Genomic DNA, 13,619 nt, shown 5'->3' on the forward strand with positions numbered 1-13,619 from the left:
AGAGGACCCAGAGGCTGCGTGTGGTGGACTAGCAGCTTGGGCTCATCTCATCCTGCAGACAGCTGTTTGCAAAGAGCTCTAACTTGCACTTTCTCCACGGATGGGTCTTCTGCCTCGCTAGACATTCAATTCTTTGTCCATCTCAGTGGTTCCCCCAGTACAAGTCCTTGATATAAATAAGTTAAATATTAAAGAAAGTAATTAATTATTAAAGATATTAGTTTTCATAAAGAATCAGTGTCAATGGGTCTCATTCCATAGTTATTTCTCTGAAGATTTTTGAGGGGATGGGGAGGCACAGTGGTGCACGTTAGTCCTGGCCCTGAGGACACAGAGGCAGGCAGAGCTCTTGAGTTTGGGCCTAGCCTGGTCTACATATCACGTTCTAGGCCAGCTGGGGCTAACTAATGACAGTGTGTACCAAAAGATAATAAATACATACAACTTTATTTTTATTTACATGTACATGTATGTGTCTGTGTATGACATGCACGCGAGCACAGGTGCCTGTAGAAGCCAGAAGCGTCAGATCCCCTGAACTGGAATTATGGGGGGTGAGCTGCCAGGTGCGGGGTGGAAACCGAACTCTGTCCTCTCAGAACAGACTTTTGTGCTCTTAACCACTGAGCCATCTCTAGCCCCAAGGGTGTTAAAGCTAATTAAAAACCAGAATATATTCCTCAATTTCCTTATAGCTAGTTTTCTTAAATGGGAGCTTTCCCACTTTATGTATTATCAAAATGGCTAAAAGTCAAAATATCAAACAGATTTCTTCTCAAATAGCAACTTGAAAAGGCAGCTGGGGACGGCCTGGGACACGCGGCACATGCTTGTAGTGGGGACTCGGGGAGCGGAGGAAAGAGAACTGTCAGGCTGAGGCCTGGATGGGCTACAGAGCAGAGAGATCAAACCCAACAAATCAAGTTATAGTTGGGGGAGGGGAGGGTGAAGTTACATTTACTAGTCATGAACCTCCAGCCACAGGTGGCTGTCAATTACATGTGAAGTGCCCCAGGTATGAAAAAAGAGATAAACCACCCCAAGAATGAATTTTTCCTTTTAACTGGGTCCATATGTAATTGGATTATCTAAACATGAATTATCTCAATATAGCTTCTAAATTGTTGCTGATACCACTTTATCTAGAATCCAACTAGTTTACAGATCAATTTTGGGCTTCTTCCCTGAAAAGTTGATCTTTTAGTTAAGAAGAGCCAAGGACAGTACTTTTGCAACAGCGTCAGCTCCCAAAGGTGACCCCACACGGATTCCTAGCATGCTGACCCCATCTGCCCTCACAATGTAAAGTTTAAAGTGTGTTTGAGCGGGAAAGCTTCCAGTATCATCAGAAGTAGCCTTCCTGTAACTCAGAACGGATCCAATAGCTTAGTCTGAATTCTACAAGAAATAAACAACCCTTTCAATTTTTCCATTTAATTTGCTAAAAACATTGATTCCATCTGTTTTTAATGGACCTTGAAATTAATTTCTTTCTCAAATTTATTATACACCATTAGAGCCCAGCACAAATTAGGGCAAGTAGATATCTTAATTATTGCTAGGACACCAGCAGAGGGAGCTCTGGAAGTCGGTCTTTGGCTAGTTCCCAGTGCAGGCCTGCAGGGCTATGAAGGTGGTGCTTGCTACTGCCAAGACTCTCCTCAGCTCACCCCCAGCATCAAGACGATGTCAGTATTTTCTGTTCTGTAAGATCTCAAGTGTTCGTTTGTCTTCTGCTTCTTTCAAACCCATCTTAATTTAAACAAAACAAAAACCATATATTTCTGATTTCACGGACCATTTGACACTTATTACAGGGCCAAATATCATATTATAGTAATTTAAGAGAAATTGGTTAAATTTGAAATTTAAGGTTTTAAAACTGTATAATGAAAAGGTAAAAAAATTTTAGGGCCGACTGAGACAGTTGTTGGTGTTGTTTGTCTTGAGTCAGGATCTTACTGAGTTAGCCTTGGCTAACTGGCCAGGAAAAGACCAGTGCTGGGATTAGAGATGTGTGCTATTATCCCCAGCTAGGACTGACACAGTTTTAAGCTGTGAATTTGTGAGTGACTGTGTTTATGTTAGCAAAGTCTGTTTTTTTCTCTGGGACTCCATCCTCTTATCTGCAAGTAAAGGACAGTGTTGTCTACTCATAAAGATGCTGCAAAGCCGCACCGAGCGAAAGCTGGCTGGTGACACCCTCCAAGCTCTACCACACCGGAAGCGGTTACTACCTGGATACTAGTTACTCTTTCAGCTACTCTTTAAACAAACAGCGGACTAACAGAGAGCTAGCTGGGAGACTCATGTAATAAGGCTGCCTCTAAGTGCAGACGGACGGCAGCTCAAAGGTCAAAGAAAACAAAGCTCACAGAGAATGGCAAAGGAGAGTGTCTGAGACCTTCCAGAGTGCAAAGACTTCTGAAATGTATATAAGAAGCAGCATTCAACATTATAAAAAGTGACAAACTGTACATCTAGGAGCACCTGCTCTTCAGAAGGCAACTTGAGAGAAGCCACGGCAGACACCCGAAAGGGTCTGGATCCTGAACAAACCCCGACCAGTCTTAACGAAAGGATGAGAAAGGCTGGGAAACAGCTCAGCTGGTGAAGCGCGGGCCACACCAGCATGATATCAGAGTACTACCCCAGCCTACCTAAAATCCAGGAGTACAGTGCAGGCTTGTAAAACCAGCGCCAGAGAAGTGGAGACGGGTAGATACGGCTCTAACCAGTCAGCCAAGGTAGACCTCTGGTTTCCACACACATGCACACACACTGTCACACACAAACCTAACTAAACCAGATAAGAAAGCACGCTTCACCCATTAGAACTACAATTAATAAAAGACAGGAACAAATGCTGGCAAGGAGGTAGAGAAGCAAACAGCTCCACACTGCTTGTGAGAATGTGAAATGGGACAGCCATTGCAGAAGTTAGTCAAATTCACAATGTTAAACACAGTTAGGACATGACTAGCAATTCCATTTCTAAATATACAATGTTAGAAATGAGAATATATATCCAGGCAAAAACCCGAATAAAGCCGGGTGGTGATGACACACACTTTTAATCCTAGCACTCTGTTCTCTCTCCTAAATGTACTGTACCCTCATGTGCACTTGCTTCCACACAGGCATGTTTTACTGGCTAGGTTCTGCATGAGGGAAGAACATGAACTTTCTTTTCTTTCTCAGACTGTGTGAACTCACTTAGTATTACACATTCTAAGACCATTCACTTTGCTGTGAATTTTATGACTTCATTTTTTTTTTCTTTTTTTTTTTTGGATTTTTTGAGACAGGGTTTCTCCGTAGCTTTTTGGTTCCTGTCCTGGAACTAGCTCTTGTAGACCAGGCTGACTTCATTGTTTTACATACATATACCAAATTTCCATTATCCATTCATCTGTTGATAAACAAGTAGGCCAATTCCAGTTCTTTGTTATAGGGAATAAAGCAACAATAAATATGGAGAGGTAAACACCTCTAAGGTACAGTTTGGTGCTCTTTGGGTATTTGCCCAGGAGTGAAATAGCTGGGTATATATGGTCATTCCAATTTTAACTTTTTGAGACATCTCCAAACTGATTTTCACAATGACTGTATAAATTTGCACCCCAACAGTGAATGAGGGTTCATTCCTCTACACATCCCCTTCAACACTTATTGTTGGGTATATTAATGATAGCTATTCTGACTGGGGTGAGGTAGTATTTCAGAGTAGTTTTGATTTGCCTTTCTCTGATGCTTAGCGATATTGAAATAGATTTTGTGTGTGTGTGTGTATGCCTGAGGTCGGAGGGCAACTTGGGTCTTTCCTGTGGCAATTTCTGCCTTTCTTTTTGAGACAGGATCTTTCATTGACCCAGAACTCATCAAGTAGGGTTACACTGGCTGTCCAGTCAGTCTCGGGGATCCGCCTACCTCAGCCTCTCCAGTGTTTGGATTACAAGTGTGCCACCACACTTAGTTTTCTATGCGAGTGGTGAGGGTTAAACCCAGGTCCTCGTACTTCACAACCACCTTGCTGAGCTATCTTCCCAGTGCAACTGTACCAGATTCTTTTCCACAGTCTCTTTGAATGACTGTACCATCAATGCCACGTGGCTCTCACTTTAAGCCCAGCATCCTTGCTTTTGTCCTGACTTAAAAGCAGCAGAGATGCTAAACAAGACCAGAAACACCTGTATGTGGTGTGCCCACCTATCAATCCAGTTCTCAGGAGGCTGATGCAGGGAGATCACCACAAGTAATAGAGTGAACCCAAGCTGGGCTAAAAAGTGAGGCCCTGACTCAAAAATCAAAACTAAAAAAGATTAAAAAATAAATCCCAAGCATGTGACCCCTGGAGGACTCACTTCAACTGCATACATAAACCCTTATGCTGTATGTGTGTGCTTACCAGGCCACAGCAATGGAAGATTTGCAAATGTGACTTAAGAAAAACAAAGCCTAAATGCTCCGTGGTGACAGGAGACATAACATGTAGTAATGATTCTGCAACAGGCTACGAGACGTTAGGTCTCACCAACAAATTTTCCTCTCAAGTTCTTCCAAATAACTCAAAGGGCATGTTCTGACACTGGCCCTGTGATGTCACGCGTAACATGTGAAGCAATTTTAACTGAATGATTTATTAAGCTGCAGCAGTATGCCTGTAGTCCCAACTACTCAGAAGGCTGAGACTTTAGCTCACAAGTTCCAACACCAACAGACCCCATCTCAAAACAAACCCCCCCCCATTTCTGATGATCAAAAAGAATTGGCATAAAATGGCAAAAAGACCTGCTATTACATGTATCAGCTTCTAGAAAAGATCTGGGATTGGGGAGCAAAAACTATCCAAATCCAGTTCAAATACAGATTTACACATTTTTCTTGGGAAAGGAAAGCTTGCTGTGTGATTGGGCAAATCAGATCAACCTCTCTGTGCTTTCTCTAGCTCTGAAGAGAGAGGCAGCCAACCAGACAGTCCGTGAGGCATGAAGAACACCAAATGCAGATCGCCATGATCACAGGGTTCCTAGGAACTTTAATGACTGTATCCAGTCACAATGGGGCAGAGCAGTGAGGAAGGCAAGGGTGCTCACCTGAGTCTCAACAGACAGTTTCCTCAAAAACAAAAATTCCTTAAAAGGACAAGTGCCATATATGTGTGCACTTTAGGGACAGGAATTGAAGGGACTGATTTGAGTCAAGATTAGATCTTAATTTCTACATTTATTTTTAGCGTGTGTGTGTGTATGAGTGTGCAGGACTGCACACTGTGGAGATTGGAGGACAACTCTCAGGAGTCATTTCCCTCCTGATGCTCTGTGGGACCCAGGGACCAAGCTCAGGTTGACAGGCCTGTGCACAGTGCACAGGCACAGGTACCCAGCAAGCCACCTTGCTAGCCCCCAAGCTAAGTTTTTTTTTCCAAGATAATAGTATTCACTTGTTTTCAAATTATGTTCATGTCTAACGTGTGATGTGGGGCTGAAGGCACAGCTGTCGTCTCCTTTCAGCTAACAGGCAGTGTGAAGAGGTTCCTAACAGGCAGTGTGAAGAGGTTCACAGGACTGCTGAGCATAGCAGGTGCTGGACTCCACTTCCCCAGTATGCTCTTGGGTGGGCCACTAGACCGGTCTCTCAATGTATCCATATCCACGAGATGTGGTTGGTTCTCTATTTCTGAAAATATGTGTGGATCATCTCAAAAGGGGTGTGTGTGGGAAGAACATAAAGGAGACCACAGCCCCATTCTTTTCCCTACTGTGGAAAGTACATCTGCACCGCCAACAGGGCAATATACAGTCTCCCAGGACCACTCTGCTTCCGAATGTGACTTTTAAAGACAAGAGACTACAAAATAATCATACTTCCCGCAATATGCAGTCAGATTCCAAAGCTCACACCGAGCGTCACATTTACCAGTTCACATTTTTAGCAGCAAATCAAAAGAACAGAGTCCTGTCAGTAGACCACTAAAGGGCGGCGCTGTCATTGGCGCCATCACAACATCAAGCTGGCCTGGCCGGGATGGGTGGGACCAGCACCGCAGACTCCTTGCTGAAGCCACAGGTAATGAAGAGCAGGAGGAGGTTTGGCCAGTGAGGAGCCCGGCAGGCCAGATTAGCCTGCTCAAGACTTCTGACATAGTTTACGTTCACTGACACAGCGGTTACAAGTGCCCTAAGGTTCGTGTATTGTGTTCCTTGGCTTTAGTAAACTGAAATCACCTGCTTCCTGCATTAGAAGGTAATTTCAAAGAATGTTTATGAATCAAAAAGCTTCTTGGTGTTAAACTGAAGAGATCAATAGGGAGAAAGGCAGAATCTGCGAGTGGTACTGGCTTATACGCATTCTAATTACTTCTGGGGAAAAAAAGTTAGCTAGCACAGCTGTTTGTGAGTGTGTCCCCTGGTAGCGGTAGCAGGGTTTCTCTCCGTTAGCCAGTGAGGCGCCACCAAACAGGGCAGCTCCACCTGAGGGCAGACACGGTTCAGGTTCCATTTACACAGGACTAACTCCATTTGCAGCAACTCTGAAGCCAGCACCTAAATGCTGTTGAGTCTGCGGCAAATGGCTTGGGTTAGGCCTCTGATTACAAGGGGAATGCAGAACATCTCAACAGTCCATCAGTCAATACAGCCTGAAGAGTAACACAGCAGTTCCCATGTCTCCAGAGGGCTCCCTTCTCAAGGAGTGCTACGTACAGGCCAGAATAGTTTAATTTATAATGGCCACATCTATGAGACCACTCCAAAGATGTGACTTTTGACAATGGCTTTGCTGGACTCACTGGATAACAAATGTCAAATGGAAGCAAGAGTCTGGCAGGCATTACTGTAGGAGGTAACCTGCAGTAACTTCTAGCTGATTCTAGGAGCCCTGATACATACATCTCCGCCTTCCATTAGGATTCAAGGATGGAAACAGAAGTGACACATCGCTCTGTCCTATTGTTTGAAGCTGTAGAAACAACCCGTCTTGTGTGTGTGGCACCGTGGCGTTCGGATGGGAGGCAGTCCTCTGCCGCCACCACATGCGCCACAGGGTCAACCAGGCATCAGGCTGGCGCCATCTCAGCAGCCCCAGACCCACTGGCTAAGGGAAGCTGCAATGTTATTTTGAAAGGCTTTGAGACAAGTTTTGAAATCTTCCATCATCATCTTTTGGGTTGGGGATGGACCAGTAGATAAAAGTGCTGGCTGTGTAAAGCAAGAGTTCAGATCCCCAGCGCCCCAGTTAAAAAGCTGGGTGTGGTCTGCAATTCCAGTGTGGAGGGGCAGAAAGCTGAAGAGCCCTTGGGCTCGCTGGGCAGCCAGTCTAGCCAATCAGTGAGGCCTGGGCTCAGTAAAAGATGCCGTCTCAAAAAATAAGGTAGAGAGTAATGAGGATTTCACCCCTTCTGTCTTCACAGGCACACATAAGGGCATGGGAACACAGATGGGGACGCACACATAAGGGCATGGGAACACAGATGGGGACACACACACACACACACACACTCAGATCTTGTTATACAACCCCAAACTGGCCCCTTACCTTATCCTCACAAGTGTTGGGCTTAGAGGTGTGCACTACTGTGTCTGGCCTGTGGACCAGGCTGAGTCAACCTCAGAGATCTGCCTGCCTCTGCCCCCAGAGTGCTGGGAATCAAGGCATGTACTACAAGAAATTTGTAAATTCATTTATATTTTGTGTGCGGGCATGTGGGTCCATGGGCACCATGGTGCACACGCGGTGGTTTCAGGACAATTTTCAGGAGTCAGTTCTCCTTTCCTATCAGCCGAGCCCTGGGGCTTGAACTCAGGTTTGTCACGTTGGGTGGCAAGAGCTTTTACTCTCTTAACCATCTTGCCAACCCCAAGAATCTATTTTTATTTTTAAGGATTAATCTTATCTTTAGTGATGTGTATGCGGGGTGGGAAGAAGTGGTACGCACATGCGCCCGCACAGGTCAGAGGTATCACTCCTACGGTTCAAGCAATAGGGTTGCTGTGCAGCACCCACTCTGGGCGCTGGGAACCAGACTCGGATCTCCTGCAAGAGGAGCACGTGATCTTAACCACTGAGCCATCTCTTCGGCCCAGGTACCCACTTTTAAAATAAAACTTTTGGAAAATATCCAGGGCGTTGGAAAGCTTTCCTCCAGAGCACAGCTTTCTGATGAGCGCTTAAGCTTTGCTTCATTTACAAGAAATAGGAGTTCAGGCTGGAAGGCTAACACACCCATGTGCTTGTTCCCGTTTTCTCGTTCCGTAACTCAGCCTAGAACTCGCTATGCACTCAAGCTTGGTCTTGAACACTTGGCAATCCTGCCTTCCCTCACAAGCGCTGGATTACAGGCGTGACCGACCACGCCCGGCTCTAATCCATATTCTGCCCACACTCTACTTGATTGCGCCGTATCATTCAAAGCCTTTGTGACACATGGATAGGGGCTGAGGAAAGCAGAAGAAAATAAACGACAAAGACGAACATGCCAGCAGTAGTTACCTTTAGACACTGTAGTTACACGGAACTTGTGTTTTATCCTGAAACTTGCTTAAATGTTCTCTAAAGAACAGATAATCAGAAAGCACAGCAACTCAGCAAAATGAAGATCAGTATTTGCAGAACATTAAAATTCCGTAATTTTGCAAGTGTGGATTTTAAGTCAACAAAAAGACTGTAAGGTCCCCAGAAACTCCTTTTAAGAGTTTAAGACCAGCAAACTCCATGCTCATCGCCAGGAGGTGCTAGTTTCCACACTCCTATGAAGCTCAATTCAGTGAGGCTCACTGCCCAGTTAAGTAACTTTACAGTGTTATCATATGCTTCTAATGGTTACACAAAAGAGCAAAAACCTGAGAAAACTGACCAAGTACACAAACAGATGCTTTTATATACATTAAACATACTGAATGGCCACATGAGAAACTCTCAGGAATGGGTAGTCACCTCTGGGGATTACGATTTGAATATATTATGGGGTCATAACCGCATTGAACCATGCAGGAAGACAGAAGAAATACACAGCATCTAACAGAAATACACAATTACCTAAGAAGAAAAGTCTTCTGCTTAAAGAAATTGCCGGATCTTTCAGATTGTCCTCTGTAGATTTGTACGGCAGAACTCAACAGTAAGTACTGAAAATGATCTCTCAACGGGAAGTTTACTTTGTCAATATGTGGACGCCTGAAATAGTAGGACGGCAGCAGATACGGGCATCAGAATACGAAGCAGTGTTTTCATCACCAGGGAGTTGGTTATCAAAGAACATGAAATTAGATCAGTTTAGAACTCATCAAACATGGGTGAGTTTATCTCAAGAGTTCCCTGTTGCAGAGTGGTCCCCAAGCTCCGTCCTCTAGTGGAACGCACCACTATGCGTTTAGGCAGTAACAGATAGAAGGAAGAAAATAGCTCTTGTTCCTCTGAAAACACAGGGAAGGAAATGAGTGCCGGAATTAGGGGAAGAGAGGGTTAAGAATGCAGAAACATTCGCTTCATGACACAGTCACTAAGCCTCCCTCTGATTAAAGCTCTCCCCCCTCAAACTTCTAAAACCCCAGGGGGAGAGTAATAGCTCACCTGTACACTGTGCACAGGAACCCTCTGCGTGCACCTATAAAGAAAACGTACTTCCAGCTGGTGGAGGCACATGCCTTTAATCCCAGCACTCAGGAGGCAGAGGCAGGCAGATCTCTAAGTTCGAGGCCAGCCTGGTCTATAGAGCAAGTTCCAAGGGTACATATACAGAGAAATTCTGTCTTAACAACAACAAGAAAACCCCAACCAACCGACCAAACAACAAAAAAAACAAAGAAACCAACAATAAGAAAGGAAGTCTTTTTGGGCTGGAGAGATGGCTCAGTGGTTAAGAACAGTGGCCGCTCTTCCAAAGGACCTGTGTACAATTCCCAGCGCCCACATGGCGGTTCACAACTGTCTGTAACTCCAGCTGCAGAGGATCCGACATCCTCACACAGACACATATGCAGACAAAACACCAAGCCATATAAAATAAATAACTTACAAGAAAATGTATTTCAACTGTCTTTCACAGGAATGAGGTCATTAAACTGGAGTTCTGTTGATGCAAAGATTTGTCTTTGAAGACCCTAAAGACCTTTTCCCCCTACTCATTAACACTAATGCGTTTTACTGGGTTTCCCCAAATGTTTATTATTATAAAAATACCGCAGGTCCCCCAGGGTTCATGGTCACAGTCAGCCACTCTGAGCATTAGCTAATAACAGGAGACAAAATCAGAAGAGATTTTTAAAAAAGCACAGCCATTAATTTTCCTTCAAATCCGGGATGGGACAGTTCTCTATTTTCCCTATCGCTACGGCACTTAGGAGTCTGGTTAGCTGATGGGAAGAGGAAAGTAATATGGCTTATGTACAAACACCCTGGCAAAACAAACTGCTAAGAACTGGACTTCGGGAGGCTCTACGAGCGGAATGGAGAGGCAGCTAGCTATACACCGCAATCCCGGACAATCAGAAACCATCACAGTCCCAGCATTCAGATAACTTTAGAATGTTAGCTCACTCAGAACATGGGACCCAGGCCAGAAAAGGAAGATAGCAAGCACACTCTCAGGGAGGATTGTCTTGTCTGAGAAGCTACCATCTTTTGACACTATGTTGTCCCTACAAGGCGCTGCAGACGGAGGCCACTCTGTTACCACTCACACAGGTGTCGCCGCATTCCTGGTTCCACGAGGAAAAGACATTCACAGGAGGATGTGCCTTTGCACCCTGGTGTCTGGCGCTGCGTTCCCCTACCAACCCTGACTATTTTGAAAACATTCCTCCCCATTACTTTTTACTACACCGACCTAAACCTTTATCTCCCTGATTATTTCATCCAAGCAAGAAGAACGGAAGTCCCTCTCCTCCAGGAAATGTAGAAGAGATCTGGAAGGGTCAGGAGCGACCCGGAACGGAAAAGTCCTATCAAAAAATCAAGTAAATTCAAGTCGGTCAAATCTGGTTGGAGGCCATTCGTTCGTCTTGTCCTGCCCAGGTGGCCTTTCCACGCATCCAGGGACACCGAGGTGAATCGACACCTGGGCTGGCATCCCCGGAGGCTCGATCACTCTTCCTGGGAACCCAGGTACCGGCTCCGGCCCCTTCTGAAGGCGGTGTCCCCTGCCCTTCCCAACTCGGAAGCTCAGATCAGGACGGTCGGCGAGGCCGTGCGGAGGGCCGGGGACCGGTTGGCGGGTCCCCGGCCGCGTCGCCCGCAGCCGCGCCCAGGACGCTCGGCGGACTCGGGCCTGGCCGCCCCGGCGTCCCCAGGGCCTCCGCCCCCGCAGCCCTTACCCGCAAGACATGGTAGCCTTCCGTGCCGCCGCCTGGGATCTCGACGCTCTGCGAGGAGCCCATGGCGGCGGGCGATCCGTACGGCCCGGCCGGCTCAGCACAGCTCGCCCTCGCGCACCGCCCGCTCCGCGACTCCGCGTAGCACTTGGGACGTGGCACTCGCAGCCGCCCGAGCCGGGCCGCACAGCCCGCCGGGAGATGGTCTCCCGGCAGCCGGGGCCGCTGCGACGCCGCAGACAGCGCCCCCTTCCGGAAGCCGGCGGGGACGGCCCGAGAGCGGGCAGCCGGGTGGCCGAGGGGAGGAACCTGGCGCGGCACGCGAGAAAGCGGAACTACGGCTCCGAGCGCGACGCCTGGCTACGGGGCTCCGGAGTAGACAAGACTCATCTAGGCGCGAGTCTACGGTCCCGGAAGAAAAGGTCCTTGCTTGCAGCGCCTCCTGGTGGCAAGAGTCAGAAAAGCACTCTGGGCACTTGGTTTGTTCTAGGTCTTGTTTAATAAGAGTTCTCAGTGGCTTTCAATTCACTTTTATAAAGAGCAATGTTCCCCGAAATAACAGCTGTCCCAAATTTTGCTGTTGTTCTTTTCCTCTTCCTGATAGAACATAGTCCAGAGCGGGGAAACAAGGTTGCATTTCCTTGGCATTTTGCCTCTTGCCTTTTGATAGCTCATTACACCGCGTCTAAGTAGCTAAGCTTGATTCACACATTTCTCACATTTGTTCCTTTCGCCCCTTTCACAGCTCCTCCGGACCCTGCTCCTCCCACCCCCAGATACTGTAGTCCGTCAGTTCGACTCTTGGTAAGGGTGTGCCATCCAGGTGTCAACTGTCTTTGGTGTTTGGCAATGTGAACTGCTATTAAGGGTGACGTGTTCTAGTCCCAAATGTTTTTTGAATAGTTACCTACACACGCCTTCAGTTAGATCGCTCAGTTTAAAGGCTAGAGGAATGGCATCCCGAGAAACCAGGGAAATACAGTCCATGGACTTTACTTGCACACGACTGGCCAGCTCTCTATATGGAATCGGAATCTTATAAAAAGAACGCTGCCTTAAAAGAGATACCATAGACATAATTAGAAAACACAAGGAAGAGCTTGAATGGGGATCTTGTTACCGTTTGGATCCGGAATGTCACCCCAAAGGCTTAAGTGCTAAAGCCTTGGTCAGCGGTAGAGGCACCGGAACCTTTAAGAGGTGGGACCTAGTGGAAGTAAGCTGGAGCCTGTCCTTAAAGTAGACAGTAAGACCCAGCCCATTCCTTTGCTTCATGTCTGCTCTGAGACAAAAACCTTTGCCTCCTACTGTGATGCACGACTTTGCCAAAGACCCCAATATAAGGGAGCCAACAGCTATAAACTGAAACCACAAGTCAAATAAATCTTTCTTTCTATAAGTTAATTACCTTAGGTGTTTTGTCATTGATCCAGAACACTAACACAAAGCCAATCTGAAAAAAAAAATTCCTATTGAATGGAGAGGTGGCTTAGGGATTAAAGTGCTTGCTGCTACATCATGAGGATGGGAGTTCAAATCCCAGCACCCACATCAGACTATTCACAGTGGTATGACTTTGGCTCCAAGGTATCTGGCACCCTCTTCGCTGTGTGAACACACACACACAAACACACACACAGATATACACACAAAACAAATGTTTTTTTTAAAAAAGGAATTCACCAATTAGCTGTGAAAGAAATGCTTTATTTTATTTTGTTTTGAGCTGGAATCTTGCTGTGTTTTCCTGACTAGTTTTAAATCCTGGTGACTCTCCTGCCTCAGCCTTCTGAGTAGCTGAAATATTCCAGTGTACCTGGTTTGTAAAGGACATTTTTGGTTCCATTGGATAAATTTGAATATTGTCATTAGAATACTGAAATTAGAAGGGAAATATTTATTTTTATGAAAAAGAAGTTAATTACTGAGGGAAAACTGGCTAGAAGACAGTCTGAGTCTGTAGCATATAAAATAATTTTCTTAAATATAAGATGTATATTAGTGCATTCCTCTACCTAGAACTATCTGGATGATATGAACGAAGGACTATAATAGTGATCTCTGAGTAGGAACAGAAATTTTGTTTTATTTGTGCCTTTGCTTTTTGAGACAGGGTTTCTCTGTGTAACCCTAACTGTCCTGAAACTCGCTCTGTAGTCCATGCCAGTCTCAAATTCACCTGCCTTTTGCTGTTTTTATATTCTATTCTATAATGTTTAACATTATAGAGTTTTCTTTTTCCTAACAAATTTTATTTAAAAATTGAAAATAAAACATCATTTCTCCCTTTGCTGTTTTTTTTTTTTGGTT

The 13,619-nt window shown here is 45.7% G+C and overlaps 1 protein-coding gene across 1 annotated transcript in view; it reads right to left on the reverse strand.

Moving 5' to 3' along the window:
* Gorasp2 (golgi reassembly stacking protein 2) overlaps positions 1-11,527 on the reverse strand; it is a 28,418-nt gene extending 16,891 nt beyond the window's left edge. Inside the window, exon 1 of the mRNA XM_057755471.1 lies at positions 11,313-11,527. Coding sequence (XP_057611454.1) covers positions 11,313-11,375 — 63 coding nt within the window. The 5' untranslated portion in view covers positions 11,376-11,527. The remainder of the gene's footprint in view (positions 1-11,312) is intronic.
* Positions 11,528-13,619: the final 2,092 nt, after the last annotated feature.

This window comes from Chionomys nivalis, chromosome 22, assembly GCF_950005125.1.
Source record: "Chionomys nivalis chromosome 22, mChiNiv1.1, whole genome shotgun sequence".
NCBI lineage: Eukaryota > Metazoa > Chordata > Mammalia > Rodentia > Cricetidae > Chionomys > Chionomys nivalis.